The sequence below is a fragment of the Syzygium oleosum genome, unplaced genomic scaffold, assembly GCF_021117445.2.
Source record: "Syzygium oleosum isolate NSW1041296 unplaced genomic scaffold, Sole_v2.1 Sole_v2.13, whole genome shotgun sequence".
In the NCBI taxonomy this organism is placed as follows: Eukaryota; Viridiplantae; Streptophyta; class Magnoliopsida; order Myrtales; family Myrtaceae; genus Syzygium; species Syzygium oleosum.
In genome coordinates, this window is record NW_026607497.1 from 10,713,385 (window position 1) to 10,740,119 (window position 26,735).

General features: G+C 39.9%; 3 protein-coding genes and 1 pseudogene across 4 annotated transcripts; 3 read left to right on the top strand and 1 right to left on the bottom strand.

Annotated features, from left to right (window-relative positions):
- The window catches only part of LOC130139804 (leucine-rich repeat receptor-like serine/threonine-protein kinase BAM3), a 45,259-nt pseudogene extending 32,592 nt beyond the window's left edge, over positions 1–12,667 (top strand).
- An 81-nt stretch (positions 12,668–12,748) lies between these two features.
- LOC130139722 (uncharacterized) lies at positions 12,749–14,775 on the bottom strand. 2 transcript variants are annotated; one of them, XM_056317325.1, is made up of 3 exons: positions 14,418–14,775; positions 13,363–13,829; positions 12,749–12,995 (listed from the first exon to the last, which is right to left on the bottom strand). In XM_056317325.1, the coding sequence occupies exons 2-3, from the start codon at positions 13,672–13,674 to the stop codon at positions 12,852–12,854; spliced, it is 456 nt and encodes a 151-aa protein (XP_056173300.1). In that variant the 5' UTR covers positions 13,675–13,829; positions 14,418–14,775; the 3' UTR covers positions 12,749–12,851. The 2 variants fall into 2 exon arrangements, with proteins under 2 accessions (XP_056173300.1, XP_056173299.1); XM_056317324.1 differs by having other exon boundaries at positions 13,363–13,799; positions 14,418–14,774.
- Positions 14,776–19,585: 4,810 nt separating this feature from the next.
- Positions 19,586–24,172, top strand: LOC130134397 (leucine-rich repeat receptor-like serine/threonine-protein kinase BAM1). The gene is made up of 2 exons (XM_030613727.2): positions 19,586–22,826; positions 23,662–24,172. Exons 1-2 carry the CDS (start codon positions 20,252–20,254, stop codon positions 24,054–24,056), a joined length of 2,970 nt encoding a protein of 989 aa, XP_030469587.2. The 5' UTR covers positions 19,586–20,251; the 3' UTR covers positions 24,057–24,172.
- A 1,051-nt stretch (positions 24,173–25,223) lies between these two features.
- On the top strand, positions 25,224–26,735 carry LOC130139756 (uncharacterized). The gene is made up of 3 exons (XM_056317419.1): positions 25,224–25,339; positions 25,433–25,588; positions 25,698–26,735. The coding sequence occupies exons 1-3, from the start codon at positions 25,231–25,233 to the stop codon at positions 25,841–25,843; spliced, it is 411 nt and encodes a 136-aa protein (XP_056173394.1). The 5' UTR covers positions 25,224–25,230; the 3' UTR covers positions 25,844–26,735.

Sequence of the window (26,735 nt, forward strand, 5' to 3'; positions counted from 1 at the left end):
ACTTGAGGGTTGATTTTGTGAATTCTAAGGGGGAGGGAAGCATAGTCACTAGCAATAATTTGGAATCCTATAAAAAAAATAGAAGCAAAAAAAAAAATCATAGATCACTAAATAATGGATGAAAAAGTAAAGGACCATTATGGCTAAAAAGAGCTCAAGGCGGGCTCATAAACCTTAATATCAATAGCAGCTCCGTAGTGTGGGGTTGTGGATTGATTCAAATAACATCATTATAAACGCACGACGGAAGATTATTGGACGGAGGATTATCGTTGGTGAATAAATTATCACTGGTCACTAAGCTTCCTTACTCTATAGAATTCGCAACCCTCAAGTTCTCGCAATAAGTTTCAATGCGACCATAGCCCTTCTTCCACCATGTCCCAAGCACGTGCATGCCCCACATTGTCAGGCCCAACTCGACGGCCACTGTCCCAATTGACCTCCGCTCTCAATCCATGTCCTCAACCACCGCCTCCTTGAGCCTCTCTATCATCATCTTTGCCTTTATCACATCTTGTCGGTAGCCCACAGCACAAATGGCTCCGTTGATGCTAATGCCAAGGGTTGCGTTGTGTCTCAATGGTAATAGAGGAAGCACTCGACTTCACGGAACAACAAGTTTCCGTGAATATCCGATTTCTCCACCAAGAGGGCAGTTAATCCAAGTAGCCTCGGTGGATGCGGTGACTGTGAGATTGGACATAGTCAGCCCGACGACTTTCAATATTGGGTAATCAGGTCCAATGAGGATGCAAAGGAAGATGGCAAAAACTAGTGACACTATAAAACATATCAACACGGCAGTCAACGTGACACAAAGATTCCACATGTCCGATGCGTCCAGCATCCATCCGTCAGACATTCTGCTTTGTGGCTACGAATTGGAAAAAGGGTGTGCGATTGAGGTGGGTGGGGACGGTGTGGAAAGTCGGATGCGTGTTCACCCGGCTGATGTCCCCTCAAAGGAGGTGAGGAGCGGGGTAGCCCATGACTGCTATTTTCGAGTCGGAATGCGGAGGAGGAGATGCCATGGGAAAGAGGAAGAAAGTTTCTAGGGTTTTGGATGAAAGTGATTAATGGCTTTAACTATATAAGAAACCCCAACCAATATATGTATATTAGATATATATATATAATAAAAAAAAGGACTTTGCTTGCGTAACAATCTCGTTACTTTTGCTAAGTGACAGTGCAACTTTAACCGTTAATTTTATTTTGTTTATGACAGGTAACCGGATACTGATTTGCCGTAGAAAATAATTGCTTTTGCATGTGTGCGATATTTTAAAAAAGGGTTAATAGCACGAAAAACCCTAAATTGGTACTTTTGTGACAATTTACCCCAAATTAATTTTTTGACCACGAAAAACCCCAAACTGGTACATTTGTGATAAATTTATCCCAAACTAATTTTTTGACCATGAAAAATCCTAAACTGGTACACATGTGACAAATTTACCCTAAACTAATTTTTTAACCACGAAAAACCCCAAACTGGTACACCCATGACAAATTTACCTCAAACTAATTTTTTTACCACAAAAAACTTCAAACTGGTACACATGTGACAAATTTACCTCAAATTGATAATCTTGTAACAAATTTACCCTCCGTCAGTGGCCGATTTGGGGTTTTTCGTGGTATTAACCCCATGGATTTCCATGTGGACTTGATGGAAGTTAACAGAGGGTAAATTTGTCATAGATGTACCAGTTTAGGGTAAATTTGTTACATATGTACTAGTTTGGAGTTTTTTGAGGTTAAAAAATTAGTTTTGGGTAAATTTGCCACGGGTGTACTAGTTTGGGGATTTTCACGGTCAAAAAATTAGTTTTGGGTAAATTTGTCACAAGTGTACCAGTTTAGGGTTTTTCGTTGTATTAACCCTTTAAAAAAATAAACCTAACAACATTATAAAAGAAAACCGTGGGGGTTATTAACTGCAAAATTTAGGTAATGACTAAAATAAATAAAACTGTGGGGGTAATTGACTGCAAAATTTAGATAGTGACCGAAATAAAAATAAATAAGATTTAAGATTCCATAAATAAATAAAATTAAACATCCAATATGTAAATTATATACATATTTATATTGGATTTTTTTCAAATTTTTTATATTCGTTAAGATAAACAGGAAACCCAAGTTAGCCTATTGTTTGCAAAAAGACATCATTTCCATATTTGTGATTATCTGAATTTTGGTCATTAATAATATTAGGTTTTCTTTTAAACTTACTTTTATTAAAATTTTGTTGTTTATGGGAATTGTCTCCCAAGATAATTGGACAAAAAAGTCTGCTGGTTTCCTTGGGAATGTAATGGTGCAGTCACCTAAGCATTTTCCATATTATATCACTCTAAAGCAAGTAAAAAGTTACGCTCAAAAAAGCCACAAAAAAAAGGAGGTCAAATGAACAAGTCTTATTCGTATCATTTCACACTTGAAATAAGCAAAATATACTTGATTTGACTGATTTTTATTTTAAGATCAATTAATTCTTTACCAGTAAGTGGACGATCCAATAATTAGATATCAATGGTAGATTAGGCATATATTTGAGTCATATTATCAAAGATAGTCTTAAATATCTCGCTATAGGAAATTAAAAATATTTAAGAAAGTTGATGTATTAATCCTATGGAAGGGCCCTTTTCGACGGCCTATTTAGCTCCATAACAGTGTTTATTGTGAACGGCCTAAATTGCACTTTGGTTAAGTCAAGTGAACCTACCTATTTATGCTTGCAATGTCCAAGCCATAAATGCAAAATTGCTTAGACATTTACATTTTTGTGAAAATGTGAAATTTTCCAGAGATCTTGTTTGGCTGCCGTAGTAAGGGTATATCAAATGAGATGTTGATTGATTATGAATATAAAGTACATTAATTTGTTAGTTAGTTAGATTCACTACAATACTTAATTTAAGATAGTTTCTTTTTTATTTAGCCAATAAGTGATTTATCAAACACTTTACGTGGAAATTCAAACTCATTAGTAGAAAACTCAATTTTATTGTGAAAATATGTAAGTTAATTTATAATTAGATGGTACATATATATTTTTTTATTTTACCCATACTGATTACACAAGACTCAAGCGTTGAGAGTGCTAAATAATAATTATCATTTTCAAATTTATTTGTAAAAGCAAATCATCACTTCCAAGTCTTTGTAATTTTGTCTACATCAATGTTCATCGATATATTATCATTGAAGAATTTTTGTTGATGGTCAAATGTAAAATCAAACTTTTAATTTTAGTTTGAAAATTGACAATGAGAACAATGGCAAGTATCTATTTTCCAACTTGATAAAGATATTTAAAAACAAAATTAGTCTTAAAGATCACCTATCAACTGTAATACCAAAAAATAAAAATAAAAGATATAAAAATTAAGAACTTACCTACCAAATCTCTACCTCAATGAAAACATGAAATGAAATTTTGTGGACTGTATTTTCACCCTTTTGCTATTGCCATCCACTGACTTTAATATAAGAATTTGAGATATAGAGGCCAATGTTTAGGGACCATTGTGTTGTTTTCTCAAATTCTTATTGTCGTTGAACTTTTGATTTGTTCAATGTAGTTCTCTAACTTTAATTATATGTGTAATGTCGTCCCTGAACTTTTAATTTGTTTAATGTGATTCATAAACTTTTTCTTCATGTTCATAAACTTTTATATAGTCGACTAAATTGAACATGTACCAACAGTCTAAGGACCACATTGAACAAATTAAAAGTTTATAAGCCACATTGCACATTGGGCCAAAATTCAGAGATTGTTTGCGTTATTAACCCTAAGAATTTCGATTAAGGAATTGCTATATCAAAGCTCATTCTTGGACACGCATATGGAGGTTGATTACCATGCAAACTTACGTGATTTTTCTGTCCTCGTGTTCTTTTTCTTTCCTTATTTTCTTTACTTTCCCTTCCACATGCATGCATTTATGATTGGAGTTTCACATTTTTTTCTTGGTTCTCTTAATGCGATTATGTTTACTTTCTGATTGTCTACTTCGCAATAGGGGCTGGGTGATGATAAAACCGTCCAATATTCACAATTTCTTTTGAGGTCACATTAATGATATCTTAATTTTTTTAAAGGGAAAATTTCAATTAAGAACTCAAAGTGGGTGTTTTCAAAAGATGACCCCAAGTGGACAATGTGTCAATGAAGGACCCAAAGTGCCCAAACCAGTCTCAAATAAGGACCTCGGCTCACCAGCCGACGAGTGTGAGACATTTCCGACTCCGAAATAGGGGCAATTTTGTCCTTTTCTTTTCTTTTTCTTTCTTTTTTTTTCTTTTTGCTTCTTTCTTTTTCTCTCTTCCCCTTGTGGCCACCGCCGGTGGCCTCAGGCGAGGGCCACTTTCACCGGCGTCGGGCGACGGCCGCCCTCGTCGACATCGGGCAAGGGTTGCCCTCGCCTGGGCGGGCGAGGGTCGCCCGCCGCCCTCGCCCTCACCAGATCCGGCGAGGGCCGCCCTCACCTGGGCTGGCGAGGGTTGCGGCTAGGGCCACCCTCGGCCTCGCCGGTGTCTGGCGAGGGTCTCCCTCGCCCTCGCCCTTGCCAGATCCGACGAGGGCCACCCTTGGCCTCGCCGGATCTGGCGAGGGCATAGGTTGCCCTTGGTGAGGAACGACCTTCCCAGCCCAGGCAAGGGCCACCCTCGCCCGACGCCGGTGTTGACACCTAATTTTTTTTTGCCCAAAAATCATTTTCGAAAAATTGGAACTTGTTTTTCCACAAAAATATTTTCGAATTATTCTACTTAAAAAAATGGAAGAGCAAGGGCTAAGGATTCGAGTGTAGCTAGCCGAGATCTGAGGGATCAAATTGCAAATGAACCAGCAAGTTGGGGCCAAAATGCAATTGCCAAAAGTTGGGGGACCAAATCGCAAAATTTGTAAAATTTGCCCCCAAGCCCTTAAATCATCATTTTTACCCCTAATCAAGCTTGAAATTGAAAATGGGCAAGGTAAAATTGATCAGATCAAGCCAAAAGGACTAAATTGGCTCAAATCGGGCATTTTCGGGCAAGAAAATGGCTAATTTTGAGGGACTTTCCTGCAAAATTGGGCATGGAAAATTGCAAATTATGATTATCATCTTAAACTAATATACTTCAAATTTCAAACTGATCAAAAATTCCGACCAAATTAATGGATTAAAGCACTTAAATCAACTTCCAAAAACCGGTCCACGATTTGGTCTCAATTCGAGGCTGCTGAGTAGCCAACTTTGTGGCCCCACCATATCCTACTCAGCCAGCCGATCAGCGTGAACTCTGGCCGAGGAGTGAGACCATCATTAGGAGTGCAAGTGGACAAAAATTTGCCGGGGATAGGCTGCTGAAGGCACGTGATAATCTCAGTCAAACCTGCTCACTCAACAGCTGCAAAGTATGATGATTTTGGAGTCGAGAGTTGGTGAAGAGACTCGGTTTGCAGGCTTGGTAAGTGGGCAATCACGGGCTAAAAATCTGGTTGGATTCGGTGGATAGGATCTCTGAAGCACGTTCTTTTGCGGGATAAAAAGAAAGGGATGAGACAAGAGGAGGGGGTGGACGGTCGTTCCAAAAAAACTCATCCTCAGACGCAACTCAAACAGAATCAACCCAAAAAAGTTCCAGACTGGCTTTTGGAGAGAAAAGGGAGATTTTCGTGAACTCCGAGCCAAAATTATCCAAAACCTTAAACTAGAGAGTGGAACTAAATTCAAAGATCTTTCCAACCATAGGTCACACGTCCCAAATGGATGTCGGGACGCCACCCAAATTCCCCTCGAAAAGCAGCCCATTCTCGGGTCAAGAGAGACCCAGAAATTTTAAGTGTTGAAGTCAGACGGTTACTGGTGAGGGAAAGTGGGAGTTTTTGAGAGACATGAGGAATATATGAGGATACCCTTGACTTGGAAATTAAACTAGAATACATATAGTTTGGTTTGGTGTCAAATTAGTCAGAAAAAGAGGTCGTTGATTCTGGTTTTGGAGACCAACAAAAACCTTCGTTGTCAGTTCTTTCTTTGCAGATCTCATATTCCAGTTTGAAGAAGCCTATTTCCCCGCGCCCTTGGAAGACAAGTTTTTGGTTCCCTCGGCCAAGGGATACTTCAAAGAGAAGCTAGGAAGCAAGGTGAGTATCCTACATGTATTTTTGTTCAATTTTGAACATGCTTTAGTCATGAAAAATCAAGAGAAAACCAGCCCAGAGAACTGACTTCTGAGGCTGGAATTTTTCTTCAGTGTTGGAGCCCCTTCATGAGCCCTATATGTTTGACTTGCTACTCCTCTTTGCATGCGTTTTCTACCTTCGTGAGCTTGATGAATGTTATATGGGTGCACAAATTATGCTGAGATCCACTTGGTTTGGTCTTTGAAGCCCCGTGTGAACCATGAGATCGCTTGCAACTTGAGTAAAAAGCCAAGCTAACCCACATTGATTCATGGCTAGTCATTATGAACCACGCGTGTATGCTTCTTGGAGAGGTTGTTTCGACGTGTTCACTTGATCATTCTCCATGATGTTTGTCTCATTTAAAAGTAGATGTTACGTATATTCTTTCGGATGAAGTGATGTTTCCCATAGATCTTTCACGTGATGAGTGTCGGGGCTTAAACCTGGGCATGCAACAGGTTTGCTTGACCTGGGTTTAAACCCAGATTTGCAAAAGCAGCCCGAACCCACATATTGGAGGCCGATTCCAACTTGGTTTTTGTGCGTTTTAGGTTGTGATTTCTAGCTAATCTTGTTCTTTGCACGTGATAATATAACCTTGATACTTTGGTTCCACTTGATATTACACACGGAGTGAGATTGAAGGCCACGAATATGGCTCGAGGAAGCCATTTGGGGCAGTTTAATGCACACCAAATGCTCAACGAAATGCCCAAACCAAGCTTCGATCTTGGAACGGTTGATTTGAGCCCGGTTCGGTCATGGACCCGGGCCGGCGCGCCCGGGTCAGTCTCGATCCGGGTCGGATGTGGAGATCCGACCCGGATCCGATTTTTATATTTATTTTTTATATTACTTATTATTTTAATATTTAAAAAAATTTTAAAAAAAATTTTCAAAAAAATTATCCAGGTCGGATGTGGAGATCCGACCCGGTCTGTTTCATAATATTTTTATTATTATCTTAATATAAAAAAAATTTTAAAAAAAATTATTTTTCGAAAATTAAAAAAATTTTATTCAGGCTTTGGAATTGGCTTTTCTTGCCCTTGTTGCATGATTAGTGTCATTTTTTATTGCATGTTGATCGGTTCACACACTTCGAATCGCGCGTTTGATTTAATTTTGCATGTGGTCAATTATACATGTTAGGTTTAGATATTAATTACTGCTTCCCGTAGCTTAGTTAGGAATGGAATTTTGAGACTCCCGATTAGTGTGAACACGTTAGGTGGTGAATTGAGCAAGATTAGGTACCGAAAGGGCACTAGTTGGTCAATTAGTGTAACCAAGTCTCCGTACCCATTGAATCTCTGGTTCGTAGAAGTAAAGAATTTCTCCCGTGCTTTGCTTGGGTGTCTAATCGACCCACCGAAAACTGGTTACTGGCAACTCCTAAATGAAACTGATTTGCATGTTAATAACTTAAACTTAGGTCGCGAATTAGTATGGGCTTGGGAGAGCTCGAGCTAGGTTTAGACTTAGCAGTCCATTAGCCTAACCACATAGGCGGCGGGGCCGGTTCGGGTAGGTCGTGACAGCCGGCAAGGGCCACCCTCGCCCACCCAGGCGAGAGCGGCCGTCGCTCGACATCGGAGAAGGCGGCCCTCACCTGAGGCCGACGGACGTCGCTAGTGGTGGCCATAAGGGGGAAGAGGAAAAAAGAAAAAGAAAAGAAAAAGACAAAATTGCCCCTATTCCGGTGCCAGAAATGTCTCATGCTTGCCGGCCGACGAACATTTGGCCGGCCGGCAAGCCAAGGTCCTTATTTGAGACTGGTTTGGGCACTTTGGGTCCTTCATTGACACATTGTCCACTTGGGGTCCTCGTTTGAAAAAATACACCCACTTTGGGTTAATTAAAATTTTCGCTTTTTTAAATGACTCCAAAAATGTATACTGAGACATGTATAATTTACCTTATGATGTGACAAACATTTCTGTCATATGAACAGGAGGGTAGCATTTCTCTTTTTGATCACTCGAGTAATACTACTTAAGTTTACCACGAAATTCCATCCACTCAAGAAAACCTTGACACCCGAGAGAAGGAACATCGTGAGGCTCCTTGCATTCTGCTCGAACAAAGAAGCCAATCTCCTCGTCTACGAGTACATGAAAAACAGGAGCCTAGGTGAGACGCTGCATGGGAAGAAAGGTGCGCTCCTTGGATGGTACTTGAGGTACAAGATCGCGGTCGAAGCCGCCAAAGGCTTGTGCTAGCTGCACGACGACTGTTGCCTGATGATCCTTCACCAAGAGGTGAGGTCGAACAACATTCTGCTAAACTCGAGCTGCAAGGCACACGTCGCCGACTTTGGGTTGGCCAAGTTCTTGGCACACGTTAGAGGGTCAGAGTGCATGTCGGCGATCGCAGGGTCCTACGGTTACATTGCCCCTAGTACGACACACTTAAATTCTTTATTATCATTCATTGATTAGTAATTCACAAGATTATTCACAATTACTCATTAACCAAATATGAGGCTATCAGAACATTTCTCTGATCCCAACTCTCTACGTAGTTCAATTCTCAAGTTCTGAATTCTATGCAACATTTCTGGTGTATTTGACCCCAAGAAAAAAGGAAATTGAAAATGTCACACAAGAACACAATCCCTCAAAATCTTTACTCAATGGGACTTGGTACTTACAGTAGGGTCCATGGTCCAGTCAAATTCTAATAAATTGGAATCTAAGGATGCGCATGGAATGCATTCCGGAACAGAATGGCGTTTGTTAAAAAATTTCCGGAATGCATTCTGGAGCGATTTTTGCATTCTGGAATAAAAATGCGTTTGTTAAAAATACTTTATTTCAGAATGCATTCTTGATTCCGGAATGCATTTTTTATTCCAGAATGAGTTTTTTTGCAAGAAAAAGAGAAGCTACTTTTTGTAGCTTCTTGATTCCGGAATGCATTCTCCCTATTTTCTCATAAATTTTTGTTTTTAGAAAATGCATAAAAATTGAAAAATTCTAGAAAAAATCATAAAAATTTCCAGAAAATGAAAAAAAAAGTCAGATTTCGGGAAAATATTAAATTTGGTGAATTTTTTAAAAAAAAATAAAAAAAAATCAAAAATTTCAAAACTTCACAAAATAGCTTAAAATACTCGTGGCCACCCACTTTGAGTGAAATTTAAATTTTTTGAGGTGCCCAAAAAAAAAAGAAAAATAATAATAAAATAAAAATTTTCAAAACTTCACAAAATGGCTTAAAATACCTGTGGCCACCCACTTTGAGTGAAATTTAAATTTTTTGAGGTGCCCAAAAAATAATAAAAAAATAAAAAAATAAAAAAAAAATTCAAAACTTCACAAAATGGCTTAGAATACTTATGGCCACCCACTTTGAGTGAAATTTAAATCTTTTTAGGTGCCCAAAAAAAATTTTAAAAATAAAAAATTTCAAAACTTTACAGAATGGCTTATAATACCTGTGGCCATCCACTTTAAGTAAAATTTAAATTTTTTTAGGTGCAAAATAAATCAACAAATCAAAACAGATTTCTGTTCCAGAAATCAATTTCTGGAGCAGAATTAGTCATGTTTTACCAAACAGATTTCTCCTCCAGAAATCAATTTCTGGCAAGAATTTAATTTTTGGAGCAGAATGGTTACCATTCGCACCCTAAGTGGGTCAACTAAATTCTCTGAAAATTACGTAAAGATGGATATTTTCTTGGATTCATTTCTGACCCTACACACTACCCAACTGTCTCGTTTTTGCCCTTTTCTTAATTTTTTTGGGTAAAAAAACAAAAATAATTATGTATGATTTTGGCTCCTTTTGCTTTTCTATTCTTCCCGATTTCCCCTTCTTCTTTTTTGCTTTTGTCCTGAATTAATTGGCCCCCTTTTGCTTTGATGCTATGTGGAGAGTGATTTCTTTAACTACAATCATGCTTTTCGGGACCAAAGATCAGGAAACATAAATGAGTGCCAATTCAGGTTGATTCAGTTTTACAAAACTAGAGTTCATGTTGATTCACTTTGACAAAACTAGCAAAAGCTTATCCAGAATGGCCGTTTTCTATCTTCTTAGATCCACTCAAATGGAGTGGAACTTTGACAACGTGCCTATTTCCATATTTGACATTATTATCATCATTCGTGGCGTCGAAAGCTTCGGAGAAAATAAAGCACTTCATATAATAGCATTAAAATCGTCCTAGCGAAGGTCTCGAGATCACTAATTGAGCATATTTTACAACAAAAAATCCATTCTTATCGTGGAGTACACCTACACCTTACGGGTGGACGAGAAGAGCTTCGTGTACAACTTCGGGGTCGTGCTCCTGGAGCTCTTGACGGGGCGTCGGCTCGTGGGCGGCTTTGGGGACAGTGGGGACATCATCCAGTGGACGAAGATTGCCACAACCAACTAGCGAAGAGAGGAGTGCCGAAGTACGAGGCCGCGCACATGTTCTTTGTCGCCATGCTGTGTGTTCAAGAGAACAGCACCAAGCGTCCCACGACGAGGGAGGTGGTTCAAATGCTCTCGGAGTGCCCTCGTCACCCGCCTCCAGATCATTCTACCTGGAAAAATTATCCAAAAAATCCTAAACCTATTTTTCTTTTACCAATTCAGTCCTAAATTTTTTAATTTTACCAATTGAATTTTAAGCATTTTCACGATTTGCTAGTGTAGTCCATTCGACTAATTTTGGGTGGAAAATTGCCCACATGGATGCGAATCGTTTTATGTGACACGGTCGGCGCTGAGGTGAACAATTTTTTAAAAATATTTTTTCATTTTTCTATTAAGTTTTTATATTTTTAATGTCTTTTTTTCTTTACTCTCTTTTTTTTCATTTTTTCTCAACCAGTCGTTGGCCCTTAGCAATGTCAGCGACTAGCCAAAAGCAATGACCGACGAAGGTTGCCCTCGTCAGGATCTAGCGAGGCTTGCCCTCGCCAAATCCGGTGAGGTCAAGCCTTGTTAGAGGTTGGTGAGGTTGCCCTTTGCCCGAAGCTGGCAAGGTCGACCTTCGCCGGCCTTTGGCGAGGTCGCCCCTTGCTAGATCCCAACAAGGGTGACTCTCGCCAGTCGTTGCCTTTGGCTAGTGTGGCCATCACCGAGGCCTAGCGACCCGCGGAGAAAAAATGAAAAAGAAAAGAAAAGAAAAAAGATAATCAAAATATAAAAAATTAAAAATGAAAAACAAATTTTCCATGTCAACTCAGACCGTGCCACGTAGGACAGCCAGCATTCACGTCAGTAATTTTAAGCCAAAATTAGCCGGATAGACTATATTGGCAAATTGTCAAAATGTTTAGGATTCAATTGGCAAAACTGAAAGGTTAAAAACTAAATTGGCAAAAGTGATTTAGGACTTGTTTGACAATTTTCCCCATCACCTCCTCCTCTTCCTTCTTCTTGTACTTCTTCAGCCTTTGCCAAGAACTTCACGAGCTAAAAAGGAAGATCTGTTCATCTAATTTATAGTGTGAACGTGGGATTTTATATAACACAGTGTGCGAGCTCTCAACACTATGACTATGAGTAACAAAATCAAGTCTATGTTTCTTTAATTTTTCGAACAGATTTATCATAATCCCAGTCTGCAGGAGTTCTATCGATAGAATATAAGCTTAACACTCTTTCCGCTGCTGTCAAGAGAAACCACAGCCAAAGAAAAGGTGTGCTCAAGACACGTCACATTAATCGCAAAGTACACAGACGAGAAGTAGGAGCAGGCAACCATCTCTAAAGCCTGTCAAAAGTGGGAAGTCTATTCAAGAATGGCCATCCAAGAGATCAGAGCAGATCTGGGAAGAGCAAACCATATTAGACTGCACCAATCCACCTTAGTGTTCTTATTTCGAAAGTCCGGCAATAGCAATGGTCCATGTACCAGAAACAGAAGCTGTACATAGAACTTTGCCCTCCAGAAGAGTGCCATCAAATGAGAGCCAATATAATCATCAAATCGTCAGATCAAACCCCAGGAAAAGACCATGTAGAATCAGTTATAATCTCTGCAACTTTAGCAGAGATGGGAAGAGCAGAGTCATGTATAAACTCTTCGAGGATGAGCTTCTAAAAGAACACCATGAGGGATGTCAATTGTCAGTCCAAAAATATGTGGAATGACCATCATCAATTGGATAACAAGGGGCCAAAAACTCGGGGGTTATATTGAAAACTTCCCTCGATTATATGAAACTTTTATCCACTCATAAGAAATTTATTTTTCTGATTTATAGCCAGGACTTGCAAGATTGTACCAAATATTTCATCATAGGTATGTAAATGGACATGATTTAATATATGCATGTCCAATCATTGCTTTTATGTCTTGGTTAATAATCTTGATCTGTTGTTTAAATACCGTTTCGGAGTCACTTTTTTTTAATGTTATTACTCTGTGGAAACACTGTTGCAGTTGGATTGGGGTTATCAGATCTCCGAAACGGGAATGCACTACATGAATTGATCCTGAGACTTGTTTGGAGTGCATTTCTGTAACAGTTCTGGAGAGCTAAAAACATGCATCTGAATCACGCTCAACAAGTGCCCGTCCCGCTCATTAACATAAACCACAGGATGCAATGCTCAATCACGGGATGATAATTTCGCGAATAATTTGTTGAGAAAGAGGTTAAAAAAAGATTTCCCCGAAGATAGATACAAGAGAGAATGAGAGTACTAATTAAGGGCAAACAAAATTAATTTCATGGGAAGGCCAAAAAATGCCTTCTCTTGGACAGGATAAAGGAGCAGGTTGGGCAATGTGGGTGGGGTGAAACTCTCCAGGCATCAATACTGTGTAGTCTGAAGCATTGGATGTAGTCACCTGCAAGTTGAAGTGGAAAAGAATCACAGGAGAAGATCAGAAGAAGAAAATTGGAGGGTCATTTTTCAGTTTAATGAAATGTTAAGACAGCAAGAAGACAAACAAGAATTAAGCTTGACATGATAGTCCAAAAGACTAGTCCATAGTTAGATGTCTTGTATGAATCCTAGTAGCAGTCAAATTTATGTATCTAGAAAACAATCAAGCTAGCCCTCTCCATCGCATTGACTGCACAAAAATAATTTATCATTCTTGAAAATTTATCTGAAGAAATATGGCAGCATTTGAAGAACCCACGTTAACTAGTGACTTGGCCCCCACAGAACAACTGAGGACAATGGTATATGAGTGAATAAGACAGACTTACCATGTGCTGGTCTTGGTTCACAAGCTTCCGAGGTTGTCCTGCTTCCAGTGAAACCTCAGCCGCCTGATGCTCTTGAGATGATGAAGAGGGAGAGGGAGTTGTTGGTCTGAAAAGATGCTCGAAGATGGCCATGATGAGAAACATCGCAACCAGAATGGCCGTGGCCACGAAGCCGAAAGAGATCGCATTGATGGATGCTCCGAGGCTCTTCCACGGAGCTTCGGTGTCGAGTTCCCCTGGCGACGAAGTGCTAGAGTGGGGGCCTGCGTACACGTTCCAGGGCGTTGATCTTTCCGGGACGAACCCATTCATCGCCAGCAGGTTTTCTTTTCCTTTTTTCTTCTTATGGGTCTTCTTCTTCAAAAATTTATGTCTTGATGGAACTTAGGCATTCCACCAATGCTGATGATCATAAACCGGAACACACCAGACGACATCTAAATGACCAATGTGGATACTTGTTAACACTGCAAGGCATAAGATAATTGATGACCGTATGACTTAGATTCATGCGAAGTACACTGTCTAGACATACATGTTACATAGCAATAAAAATTGCCAGAGTCTATGTGGGGATTCATAAGCTCAACATCAAACTCATTTTTGTTTTTAGCTAGTGTATAGCATCAAACTCAATTGCTTACTGAAAACTTGATCATCAACTAGATGTTGACATCTGCTATCTTTCACCTCTAATTCTGAAATATACTAACCATGACAATTGATTATGATCTGAGATGAGAGAAATCCAAACAAAGCAAACATGAACAAGCTAATCTGGAATTACAAGACAGATTCTTGCACATTGTTCATGCTTCAATCTCAAAAACTTCCATTTTAAGAACAGAATCAAATTCTGCAACATCTGTCACCTCTCATTCTGAAAAATACTGATAATGACAACTGATTACATCTGAGACAAAACCAATCCCAAAGCAAAACTGAACAAACTAATCTGAAATTATACGACAATTACTGCACATTGCTCCTGGTCAGCTGAAAATCTCAGAACTAGCAACCGACTCAAACAATAAGAGTAGACATGATCAGCTAACCTCATCTCTGTGAAAGCTCTTGGGCCTTAGAGTTTCATTTCTCAGAAGAAGAAGAAGAAGAAGAAGAAAAAGAAGAGGAGGAGGATGAGGAGGAGGAATTGTTTGTCATTTCATGTCAGGGAAAAAGAGAACAATATAAATAAAACAAAAGAGGGGCAAACACAACTATGGCTGCAATTTATTAGGAAATGCAGACTCAGCCCATGTAGCTTTACACCACACACAAAATGTAAAGACAAAGTCTCATTATAATCCCCAGCGAGGCACTTTCCCTCTTTTTATGTTTTTTATGTCAAATATGAATTTTCAAATTAATTTTTTATGCCCCAAGTCATGAACCACTTTACCTTTTCTACTTCTTTCTTCTTCCTTCTTTTTCTTATTTTTTTTTGGGCCGAGGACCTTCTTGTCTGAAAATCCTTAAACACGAATGATCCTACGTTTGATATAATACATATTGTCCTTTATTATAAAGACAATTCAATTAGTACATTATTGGGTCAACTAAACTATCACTTCATAGCATTCAGACCACATGATCCCCACCAGTTCTCAACCGAAATGACAATAAAGCAAAAGCTGCATGATCCTTAGGACTAATTAAGGTCATTAACTCACTTAAATTCAACCTATTTTTGCAGACACCTTACTGATTATGTAGTTACAGAAAAATTAAAGTATGATTAATGTATCATTAGGGATTAATGGGTGGTTTGTGTGATGGTGAATAAGCATAGTTACAGTTCATTATGAGCTGAAATGAATCATCATCACCATGCTGTGAAACTTCCTTATTATAATCTTCTTTGGATTGTAGGGCTGGTTAGGGCCATTAATGGCTATCGAATCCAAATCCGGCATAATCTCTAGGGTATCATCATAAGATATGTGGCAGAATCAAACATTGCCCAATTATCTACTCTCTCTCCACTGCATCAAAAGGCCAAAAAAAAGAAAAAGAGAGGAGGAAAATAGAAAGGAAAAGCTAATATGGCCAAATAGCATTCAGCTTCAAGCTAAACTAAATATTTAAAGGCTCTCTGTAATGTACATAAACATGTGTTTAATTAAGGATAAAATAGTGGCATTAATATATTTATTAATCATGGACCTCTATAGAAGGCCACAGTCATAACTAATAATCTATTATGGTAAATTATGAATTTACAGATTTATTTATTTATCTATTTTGGTCGCTATTTTGTGGGGGAGAGAGAATCAATGTTGGGTACTTTTTATTTCTTTCTTTTTTTCCAGCTATGCACTATCAGAAATGATATGATTAGTTGCAAGAAAGAAAATGGGCACGTGAAAAAAGACATTATAAAAGAAGGTGTATAGGTGAGTTTGTGTACGATCACACAATCATTTACCTATTTTTGTAATTTCTTTCGCACAATTATTGTTCCCCAAATTTTTGTTCTTGTCTGAGACTTAGGTAAAGGCTCATTGCTCAAGGAATTAAACTATTTCAAGGTAATATCACTTAAATCATCGCTTATCAAGTGATGTTTGTCGTTATGAAATTTGGTTTAGAGAGGGTGGCTACAAGATTGGGGTTTGTTTTGCCATACGTGTCGGATGGATTATTTGACTTTGGATGAAAGGATGGTTGGTCCTAGGTTATGAGATTATTTGACTCTTCTATGAACACTAGTTGACCTATTATTACTCATGTACTTATAATTTCAAGTGAATTTATTAGGTTTGATTAGGCATGCGCAGGTCCTTGAATTGCTAGAAGCTTAGTTAATAAAACCAGCAGAAGGGTACGCCTGTTGTCTCTGACAAGAAAAAGTGAAAAAAGTAACGCTTTAAAGGAAAAAGAAAAAGGGTTGAACATTGTGTTTGTTTTGCACAATGAACTTAATTTGGGTAACAAAATAACTATCAGACTTCCACTTTAGAAAGTGAAAAAGATTAAGTAATCAACTTTTTGTCTTCCGGACATATTTAGAATCTGGTCTGGTCCCTTATAACATAGTGTAGGATCATAATTCTTCTTTTGATAATACTCATTAATTTTTATGGAATTTTTTTAATAAAATTTGAAGTTGAAACTGCTTTCGAGGTTAATCGGTAATAGATAATGCACATGGTAACCAAAAGGATTGGTCGAGGTAAACTAATCGAGATATGGCACCTCAACTAGAGCGAGGTTTCATGTTCCACTCTTTACTTGACACAAGCCCCTTGGGTCATTGTGCCAAGAACACTGTGAAGTAATTCCAAGGGAGTCTCCGAAAAAGTAATACTTTGTGAATTCTCTAATTTTAGAGTGGATGGTATGCCTTTGATTTGACTAGAGAGGTAGACTTCATTTTGGATTGTTTGCAATTGAAACTGCACACAATTTTTTACCTCAACATGTAGCTAGATTTACATGTTCTAAGTAAGGGTCATATTTTTATCCAATCATATTTTTGATTGGTGGGTTACAAATATGGACATCACCCACTTTTAATTGTATTCAAGTTTGCATATGATGATATTTATAATTTGCAACCCTCAAACTAAAGGGAGGAAAGTTTCCGCCTATTTGCGTGAAAGAAAATGTACCCCTTCAAATAATAATATTAAGAAATACGAATATAAAATGTGAAATAAAAACCAATTTTCCATATTCCACCCTACGAAGAGATGGGCCGGAGGCCCATGGCCCATATTTCTATTTTGGTATTTGATAAATTATTGAAATGGGACAGTTTTCTCTTATGGCCGAAAAAGAATCTAACCTCTTCCTTATCGGACTCGGATATTTTACTGGACTCTAAAAATTACTATAGTGCGAAATAGCTTTTATGCTTCTTAATCTTAATTAACTCAAATGGGCTTTTTGACCCCAAAAAGTAGAAATGGACCAGCCCACTAAAACATGGGTCGATTGGCCCAATGTGTGGAATGCCCATGATTGGTGATCTCTTGTCTGCATAAATCACGCATAGCTACCCAAGAGACAAGAATTTATAGATGATCTTCATTGAGTCGTATGATCTTATTTCGTAACCAATACGGGGGAATGAATCAATCATGATGAATGAAGTAGTCTCGAAGAAGGTGACTTTTGACGGGGCCCATCACGGTTACTCGAAATTAGTTTACTATGATAACCAAAATGAGTTTGGACAAGACGGTTTTCACTTGTTCATCGATTGTTTTGCACCTCAAATAACAAGTTGGATACTAATGGTTAACAATGGCTCTAACAGATGGTCTTGCTAGAATAAGCAATATGTATATCACTCTTTACATAATTTACCTATTGAAATATCGCCCCACTCTACCCAAGATCCCAGAATCATAATTCCATTTTTGTTTGAATTGCGTTGTTAGATCAGGGATAATAGGCCACTCGGCAATGAGATTCTGAAAATTGCGGAGGCTTGGTTCGATCTGGCCTCTGAATATTGGAAACAAGCTATAGTGCTAACTACGGGTACTATGCGCAAATAACTGCTTATGAGAAAAATGAATCTTATAAAGAACTTCAATACCCAGCACTTTTCTCCAAGAACGACAGGCTCACGCATGGAGTTGTTTCCCTTGAGCTTTTTCTCAGGATTGGAATTGAAGTGGAGGATCAAAAGCAAAGATACATGTGTGCCCTGCTTTTTCTTTTTCCCAGCACTGCCTTTGAGACCACTTCTTTCTTTTACTAAAGCTAGAAAGAATTGTTTATAAGGATAAAGACATAAAAATTGAAAAAAGTTAGAAGCATTGTCTTGTCCTGTCCGGTGAAGGAAAACCCTTCTTTTTAAGTGTCCTTCCCTAACACAACAACAATAGGTGAGATTCTCCCGTACTAATATAATGATCATCTTGTAATTGCTAGTTAGATCACTCTGGTTGGAGGCAACGGATCTCCATGTCATTCGAGAATTTTTGGGGCCAGGGAAGGTTAGAAGAGCATTCTATTTTGCAAGATTATTCCATTGTGTAGATACGTCGAAACACACAAATATACGTTTATGACATAAACGTGAGTAAGCTTGACTTATGTTCGGAGATATTTACAAGGATTAGGGAGATACCAAAGAGTTGGTTATCATCGGTTTAACGTGAATGACCTGCTTATGATAGAAGGATGTGGACTAAATTTGGTGGATATCAGACCCGACCTAAAAAGTCAAGTTGACCCGATTGATCGCTTGAAAAGTAAAATGTGTCAGCACCCGGTCTCCTCTGTCGGAGGTTTAGAATGTGATATGACTTGCTTAGAGTCAAATTTCATCATCACTTGACAGACAATGCCTAGTCTGTTCGTGCGTAGTTGCGTACATATGATTGATTCCTACGTGCACTTCTTGTATACACATATCGCCGGCAATGATTCATGGTGCTATGATATGGAGGATGAATCATGAATGATGATGGGTGTCCCAATTCTACTCCATGTGAAATCATGGTTCTCCATGCACGCTGTTTGCTACATTTCCATGTGACCCGCAGCAAAAACAAATTTTTGGACTAACAATGATTATAATTATAATAGATTATCATTATTATTTATATGTTGATTTTCTGACAAGTAGTGTGTTACAATGTGACACGTGTTCAGGACTTTATTTTAGTAAAAGTGAAATGATTTTCTTCGTATACACATTTGAGAACAGTTAGTGACACATCGATGGTATATAAAGTTCTATCCTTTTCTTCATTGCTATTGCTGAAGTTGCCGTTCAATTTTCTTCGAATCACCAAGTTAAAGCTCCAGACATTTTCATGAATCATGATTAAGTATTGATGATGCAAGAGACAGTAATTGTGCAACAAATGACTTAATCATAAGCAAATGCACAAAACATCTCCCTTCTCTCATTTTTCTTTCAACTTTTATCAATTTTAGTCTGTCTGATCTATAATTATTTTCATTCATAATTAAAATGATTTTCTTAACTAAAGTAAGTTATATGTTTCTTTTTGGTCAAAAAAGTAAGTTTATATGTTGAGTAAGTACTTATTTTCAGCCATGGCTCTTGCTGTAATCCTCATACTAGCTAATAGATAGGGATAAAGCTACATTTTATACTTAACTTGTATGGTTCTTGCAACTGGGTCCTCAAATTTGATTTATTAATTGTACCTTGGCTTAAGCTTGGACAAATCCTCTTCTAAAAATAACCCTTTATCACTTTTCTATATATTTATTTTGTTTTCCAAAATCAACTCCCTTGTTTGAATCACTGAAAATTGAAGGAAAAAGGAAAGCATGGCATTATCTAGTGTAGGTTGCCATCAGTGAAAGCATCTTCTTGCTCCGGGACTGGGACTTCCCCAGTGTCATTGGCATGGGATTGAATGCTTTAAAGGGTCGTTGGGAAATAAAAGTGTCAGGTGCATCAAAGTTGCAAAGTCCATTGTCCCTCATCCAACTCAAAGGAATAAAGATACCCCCTTTAGCAAAAGCTAAAACGGCAATGCTGTAATCTCTCCCTCTCACTGTCTCTCTCTCTCTCTACTTTAAATTTATGATGTCCAACCTGCCTTTTTCTTTTTTCATGCCCAATCAATTACCTCACTGTATGTTCTCTCTCGTTTCACCTTCAATTTAGCCAGCAGCTCCGCTTTTGGTATTCTTTTCATTTCTGCTGCATTTGCTTCCTTCAACCTCTGTCTAAAGAAGCTGGATAGATAGAGAAGCCAAAGTAAGAGAGATAGAGAGAGCCACTTGATCCAATAAAGGTCAGTTTTTCTATGCTTTGATCACACACCCATCTGAAGCTACTCAGTATCATGTCATTCCCATATCCTTCTCCTCAAACCCAGCAACATACATGCACTTTGTCTAAACACTTGTGATCTAAGTTTGAAAGCAACATTTTCTTTGAGAAACAATGAGGGTCCAATTCCTTGTTCTAGGAATTGCACTCCTGTGCACTATAATTCCTGGTTCATCTTCTTCTGTTAGCGATGTTGATGTCCTACTCTCGCTGAAGCAAGGATTTGAATCCCCTGAACCAGCTTTAAGCACTTGGAGTTCTTCAAACTCGAGCTCAGTTTGCTTGTGGTCCGGGATTAGATGCTCGAGGGGGCGCGTGGTTTCGCTCGAGCTGACGGATTTGAATTTGGGCGGCTCCGTCTCTCCTCTTGTTTCAAGGTTCAATAGCCTTGTCGAGCTCTCGCTCGCTGGGAACAATTTCAGTGGCACGATCGAGATCGCCAACTTGACTAGTTTGAAGTTCCTGAACATCTCCAACAACCAGTTCAGTGGGAACTTGGACTGGAACTTCTCTAGTATTGCGAATTTGAAAGTGTTCGATGCATATAATAACAACTTCACGGGTTTATTGCCAACGGGTGTTCTTGACTTGAAGAAAATCAGGTATCTGAGCCTCGGAGGCAACTACTTTCAGGGAAAAATCCCAGAAAGTTACGGGGAATTAGTGGTTCTGGAGTACTTGTCACTCGCGGGGAATGGGCTGAATGGAAAAATACCGAGCGAGTTGGGAAATTTGACAGAGCTCAGAGAGATTTACTTGGGCTACTACAATGTCTTTGAAGGGGGCATTCCTAGAGAATTTGGCAATCTGATAAATCTTGTTCACATGGATCTTTCCTCGTGTGAATTGGACGGCATGTTACCACCTGAGTTGGGGAATTTGAAGAAGCTATACACATTGTATCTACAATTCAATCTTCTCTCGGGTCTGATCCCGAAGCAAGTTGGCAACTTGACAAGCTTGGTGAATCTTGATCTCTCTTTCAATTCACTCACCGGAGAGATACCATCGGAGGTTGCGAGTCTCCGGAAGCTGAAACTTGTTAACCTCTTCTTGAACAAGCTACATGGGTCGATTCCTGAGTTCCTTGCGGACCTTCCGAACCTGGAAACTCTAAGCCTATGGACAAACAACTTCACTGGTGTGATTCCTGAGAATCTTGGCAGGAATGGGAAGCTTCAGGATCTCGATTTGTCCACCAACAAGCTCACTGGCACGATCCCTCGAGATTTGTGCTCACATAACCGGCTCAGGATCTTAATCCTGTTTGACAATTTCCTCTTTGGGCCGATCCCGGAAGCTCTAGGCTCATGCTCTAGCCTAGTTAAGGTGAGATTGGGGCAGAACTACTTGAATGGAAGCATTCCGAATGGCTTCATTTACTTGCCTCGGCTCAAACTCATGGAATTGCAGAACAACTACCTGTCAGGAGTTTTGCCAGAGAATGGCGACAGGTCGTCGAAGCCTGAGATGTTAAACGAGCTCAATTTATCGAACAATCTCCTTTCGGGTCCTCTTCCGTCTTCACTCTCGAACTTTTCTAACCTCCAAATCGTACTCATCAGTGGGAATCAATTTTCAGGTCCGCTCCCGGCTTTTATAGGGGGCTTGAGGCAGGTGGTTAAGCTCGACCTGAGGCAGAATTTCTTGTCAGGCGAGATTCCACCGGATATCGGGAACTGTTACCATCTCACGTACCTAGACATCAGCCAGAACAACCTCTCTGGTCCGATCCCGCTCACGATTTCCAAGATTCCTATCCTCAGTTACCTGAACATCTCTAGGAACCACTTAAACCAGAGCATACCCAAAAAGATTGGTACAATGCAGAGCCTCACGATTGCAGACTTCTCTTTCAACTATTTCTCGGGTAAAATACCTGAATCTGGGCAATTTGCCTTGTTCAACGCCTCTTCCTTCGTGGGCAATCCAGGGCTTTGTGGTTCTATCCTAGACATCAGATGCAATCTCACCACATTCACAAGCACATCCGCCAGAAGTCATTTCAATTTCAAGTTAATGTTCGCGGTCGGCCTATTGATATGCTCCCTAGCTTTCACCACGGTGGCCATAATCAAAGCCAGGTCTTTTAAAAGAAAGGCTGGCGCCGGTTCGTGGAAGATGACAACATTTCAGAAGCTCGAGTTCTCGGTGCAAGACGTCCTGGAATGCGTCAAAGACGGCAATGAGATAGGGAGAGGTGGAGCCGGGATCGTCTACCACGGAAAAATGCCAAACGGCACTGAGATCGCCGTCAAGAAACTCCTAGGATTTGGCACGACTAGCCATGACCGTGGCTTCCGAGCAGAAATCCAAACGCTCGGCAACATCCGGCATAGGAACATCGTGAGGCTCCTGGCATTCTGCTCGAACAAAGAAACCAATCTCCTCGTCTACGAGTACATGAAAAATGGGAGCCTAGGTGAGACGCTGCACGGGAAGAAAGGCGCGTTCCTAGGATGGAGCTTGAGGTACAAGATCGCGGTCGAAGCCGCAAAAGGCTTGTGCTACCTGCACCATGACTGCTGCCCACTGATCCTTCACCGAGACGTGAAGTCGAACAACATCCTGCTGAACTCCAGCTATGAGGCGCATGTCGCCGATTTCGGGCTGGCCAAGTTCTTGGCGGACAGTGGAGGGTCGGAGTGCATGTCAGCGATTGCGGGGTCCTACGGCTACATTGCCCCTGGTATGCCACGCTTAAAATCTTTCATTATCATTCGTTGATTGGCAATTCACTAGAGTATTCATTTTTACGGATCAACCACATTGACACTATCAGAACAATTCTCTGACCCAAAGTCTCTGCATAGTTAAAGTCTTGAGTTCTGAAATCTACGCAACATTTCTGGTATGTTTGACCCGAAGAAGAGAGGAAATGGAAATTGTCACTCAACAACACAGTCACTCAAAATCTTTAGTCAATGGTAGTACTTAGAGCGGGATCCATGGTCCAGTCAAATTCATGTAAATCGGAATCTAAGTGCGTCAACTTAGGTACCTGATGTATCATTAACGTTAAACAGAGCATTGAGTGCAGTGAAAGCAAACAGACATGCGCATTGCGCAATCCAACTCAATCCTTTAAAAAAGAACAATAATTTATGATTTTGGCTCCTTTTGCTTTTCTCTTCTTTATTTTTCCCTTTTTTTTGGCTTTTGTCGTGAATTAATTGACTCCCTTTTGCTTTATTGCTATGTGGGGTGTGGTTTCTTTAACTATAATCATACAGTTCACGACAAAAGATGAAGAAACATCAATGCGTGCCAATTCATGTTGATTCACTTCGGCAAGACTAGCAAAAAGCTTATCCAAGGTGGCCGTTTTCCATCTACTTAGACCCACCCAAATGGAGTGGAACTTTGACAACGTGCCTATTTGACATGATTATTATCATTCGTAGCGTTGAAAGCTTCGAAGAAAACACAGCACAACACAAAATAACATTAAAATCATCCCCACCAATGTTTCAAGGTCACTGACTGAACGTATTTCATAACCGAAAAATCCGTTCTTATCGCAGAGTATGCATACACCTTGCGGGTGGACGAGAAGAGCGACGTGTACAGCTTCGGGGTCGTGCTCCTAGAGCTCCTGACGGGGCGGCGGCCCGTGGGCGACTTCGGGGACGGGGTGGACATCGTCCAGTGGACGAAGATAGCCACCGCCAACTGGCGGAGAGAGGAGGCAACCCGCGTGGTGGACCCACGGCTGAGCCTCGTGCCGAAGGACGAGGCTGTGCACGTCTTCTTCGTCGCCATGCTGTGTGTCCAAGAGAACAGCACCGAGCGTCCCACGATGAGGGAGGTGGTTCAAATGCTATCGGAGTTCCCTCGTCACCCGCCGCAAGATCACTCCACCTCCTCCTCTTCCTCTACTTCTTCTTCTTCGGCCTTTGCCAAGAACTTCAAGAGCTAAAAAAGAATCTGTTCATCTAATTTAGAGTGTGAATGTGGGATTTTTGTATGACCAAGTGTGTGAGCTCTCAACATTATGAGTAACAACATTATGAGTAACAAGATCAAGTCTTCGTTTCTTTAATATAAGCTAAAGCGCTTTTTCTTTCCGCAGCTGTCAAGAGAAACCACAGGCAAAGCAAAAGGTGCGCTCAAGACTCATCGCATCACTCGCAAAGTAAACAAAGAAGAGATTTTCTTTCGACCAAAAGAAGAAAACAAAGAAGAGATCAGAGATCAGAGATCAGAGCAGATCTAGGAACATTCAGAGCAAACCATATTACTCTGCACTAATCCACCTTAATCCCCTCTTTCGAACTGAGTCTGGCAATTGCAATGACCAAAGTGACAGAAGCTACACATAGACATTGTCCTCCAAATCAGAATGTGGTCAAAGAGTGCCATCAAATGGCAGCCAACACATACACCAAGTCATCAGATCGAACCCCAGGAGAACACCATTTAGAATCATTCATCATCTATGCAATTTTAGCAGAGATGGGAAGAGCAGAGTCATGGATAAAATCTCCGAGGATGAGCTCCTAAACGAACACCATGAGGAATGTCAATTGTCGGTCCAAAGATATGTGGACCGACCATCGTCACTTTGATCACAAGGGGCCAAAAGCTCTAGGGACTATATCGAAAACTTCCCTCAATCATATGGAACTTTTATCCACTCATAAGGAATTTATCTTTCTAATTTACACCCGGGCATTGCAAGATTATACCAAATATTTCATCATAGTGTGCATATAGCGTTGGTCAATCTATAAAAGGTATAAGATAACGGCAATAATTATTAATAAAATCGTTTGTTCTATCCTGCAAAGTCCTAAAAATTGTAATTAAAGTGCAATCGAGCTCTTCAAACTTAAGTGATGGCTTTTTTTTTAATTTCGTGCAAATGGGTAATTCTGTTAAGCCCGTCTAATTTGAGTGACAAGCAACGTTGCATTTTCTAGTATTTTCTTTATGCCTTAAAAATACTCTTCAAGGGCTAAATTGGGGGAAAAAATCTATATGGGGTCTAAAATTTAGAAGAGGCTCCTCTTTAATTCTCAAATCAGCCCCCAAAAACAAGAAAGATTGGATAAATTGGTCCCTCATCTTCAAGTGAGGAGCAGAGGATCGCCATGTCCAATCTTCCTTTCAAGATGACAAGGAGGCGTGGGGCGTTGATGAGGCAGATCGTATGTTTCGATCCTCGGAGGGCGAGCTTGTCGGATGTTTTGGCTGCTTGGGGTGAGGATGATGAAGCCCGGTTAAAGCCGATTGGCTTGCGGTTCTGAAAGAATTGAAGAAGCTGAACCATCCTGCTCATCTTGAGGTACATAGAGTACCTCAAGTCGCACATATTCGAGATTCGCAGATATTTTCTTGTTCCTCTTGCGATGAATGAGCGAGATTCGGAGCGACCGAGGAAGAAGAACCAAGATGGTCGTATTTGGGCTCTCTCAAGTCGCAGATATTCGACAGGGAAGAGAGGAAGCAGTATGATCTCCCACTACTTTCTGCCTCCTCCAACGTTGGGTTTTCGTCCTCGTGCTCATGCACTTCTTATGTGCTATCTCGTTTCGTTTTTCTTTATTATCTTTTCCAGGCAATACCAAGCTCGCACCAGAGGTCTCAATGCGTACGACCGGCACAGGAAGTTGGTTGATGATTTACGGTGCGTGTGGCTTCTTTCTTGTCTCGCATCTCCCCTCTGATAGAATGGGAATTCCGCTTTTGTCTGTGGGTTGCTGAAATTTGCTGGGTAATGTCGTGTCCGCGGAAGTTCTCTGTGTACTAAGCTAGTTACAGCTCAAGTTTCAGTTCGTGGTGGGATTGGGTTAGCCGTATGCTTTCCTCTGGAGTTGGGACTACATGAAACGATGCACATTGAGAGCTATTGATGTGTGGTATCCCCGTGGTCCTATATGAATAAGATGATGAACAGTCCCCTCCAATTAGAAGGATGGGGGCTACTACAGTCATCCTCGTAGCCTCGTCTTCGATGTCGATGGAATTCCGACTGGCCTTCTATCCTTATTATCTACGATAATTATTTGTGAGGATTTAGTTGAGTGGTACTTAGTTGTCTGCTGAAGTTGGATGTCAACAAAGAGTGCAAATATCGAGCTCCTTATTTGTAGGTTCATGGTGTCCAACAGTAAAATGGATGAAGAATGGTCCTTTTTTGTGAAGGAGAAGGTGTCTACACTTATCCTCACATATTAATTCTTTTGGGTAGAGTTCATCTTAGGTTCTTATTTTCAGCAATGTTAATTCTTATGGTGATACGGGTGTTCGCCATATTCGAGCAATCCAATTTGTGGAGGTATGCTTGCTATTTCTTCGTAGGCAAAGTCCCAGCTTACCATCTTACGGGTTTTGCAGTTACTTTCTACGGCAAAGAAAGATCGGCACAAGCTAATTTGCCAGTAAAAACTGATCAAGATACTTTACGATAAGGCTACGGATATTTTCATCTTGTGTCCCTATACGTTTTACAGCAATTTGTATATGCAATATTTCTATTTTGAGCCAGAGGGCGCTAGTTATGCTTATTTCGTTTTGAAGCACTAATTATACCTTTATTGAGGACTATAACTTAAGAGAGAGGGCATATGATCAAAGCGAAATGCATCAATGTTGG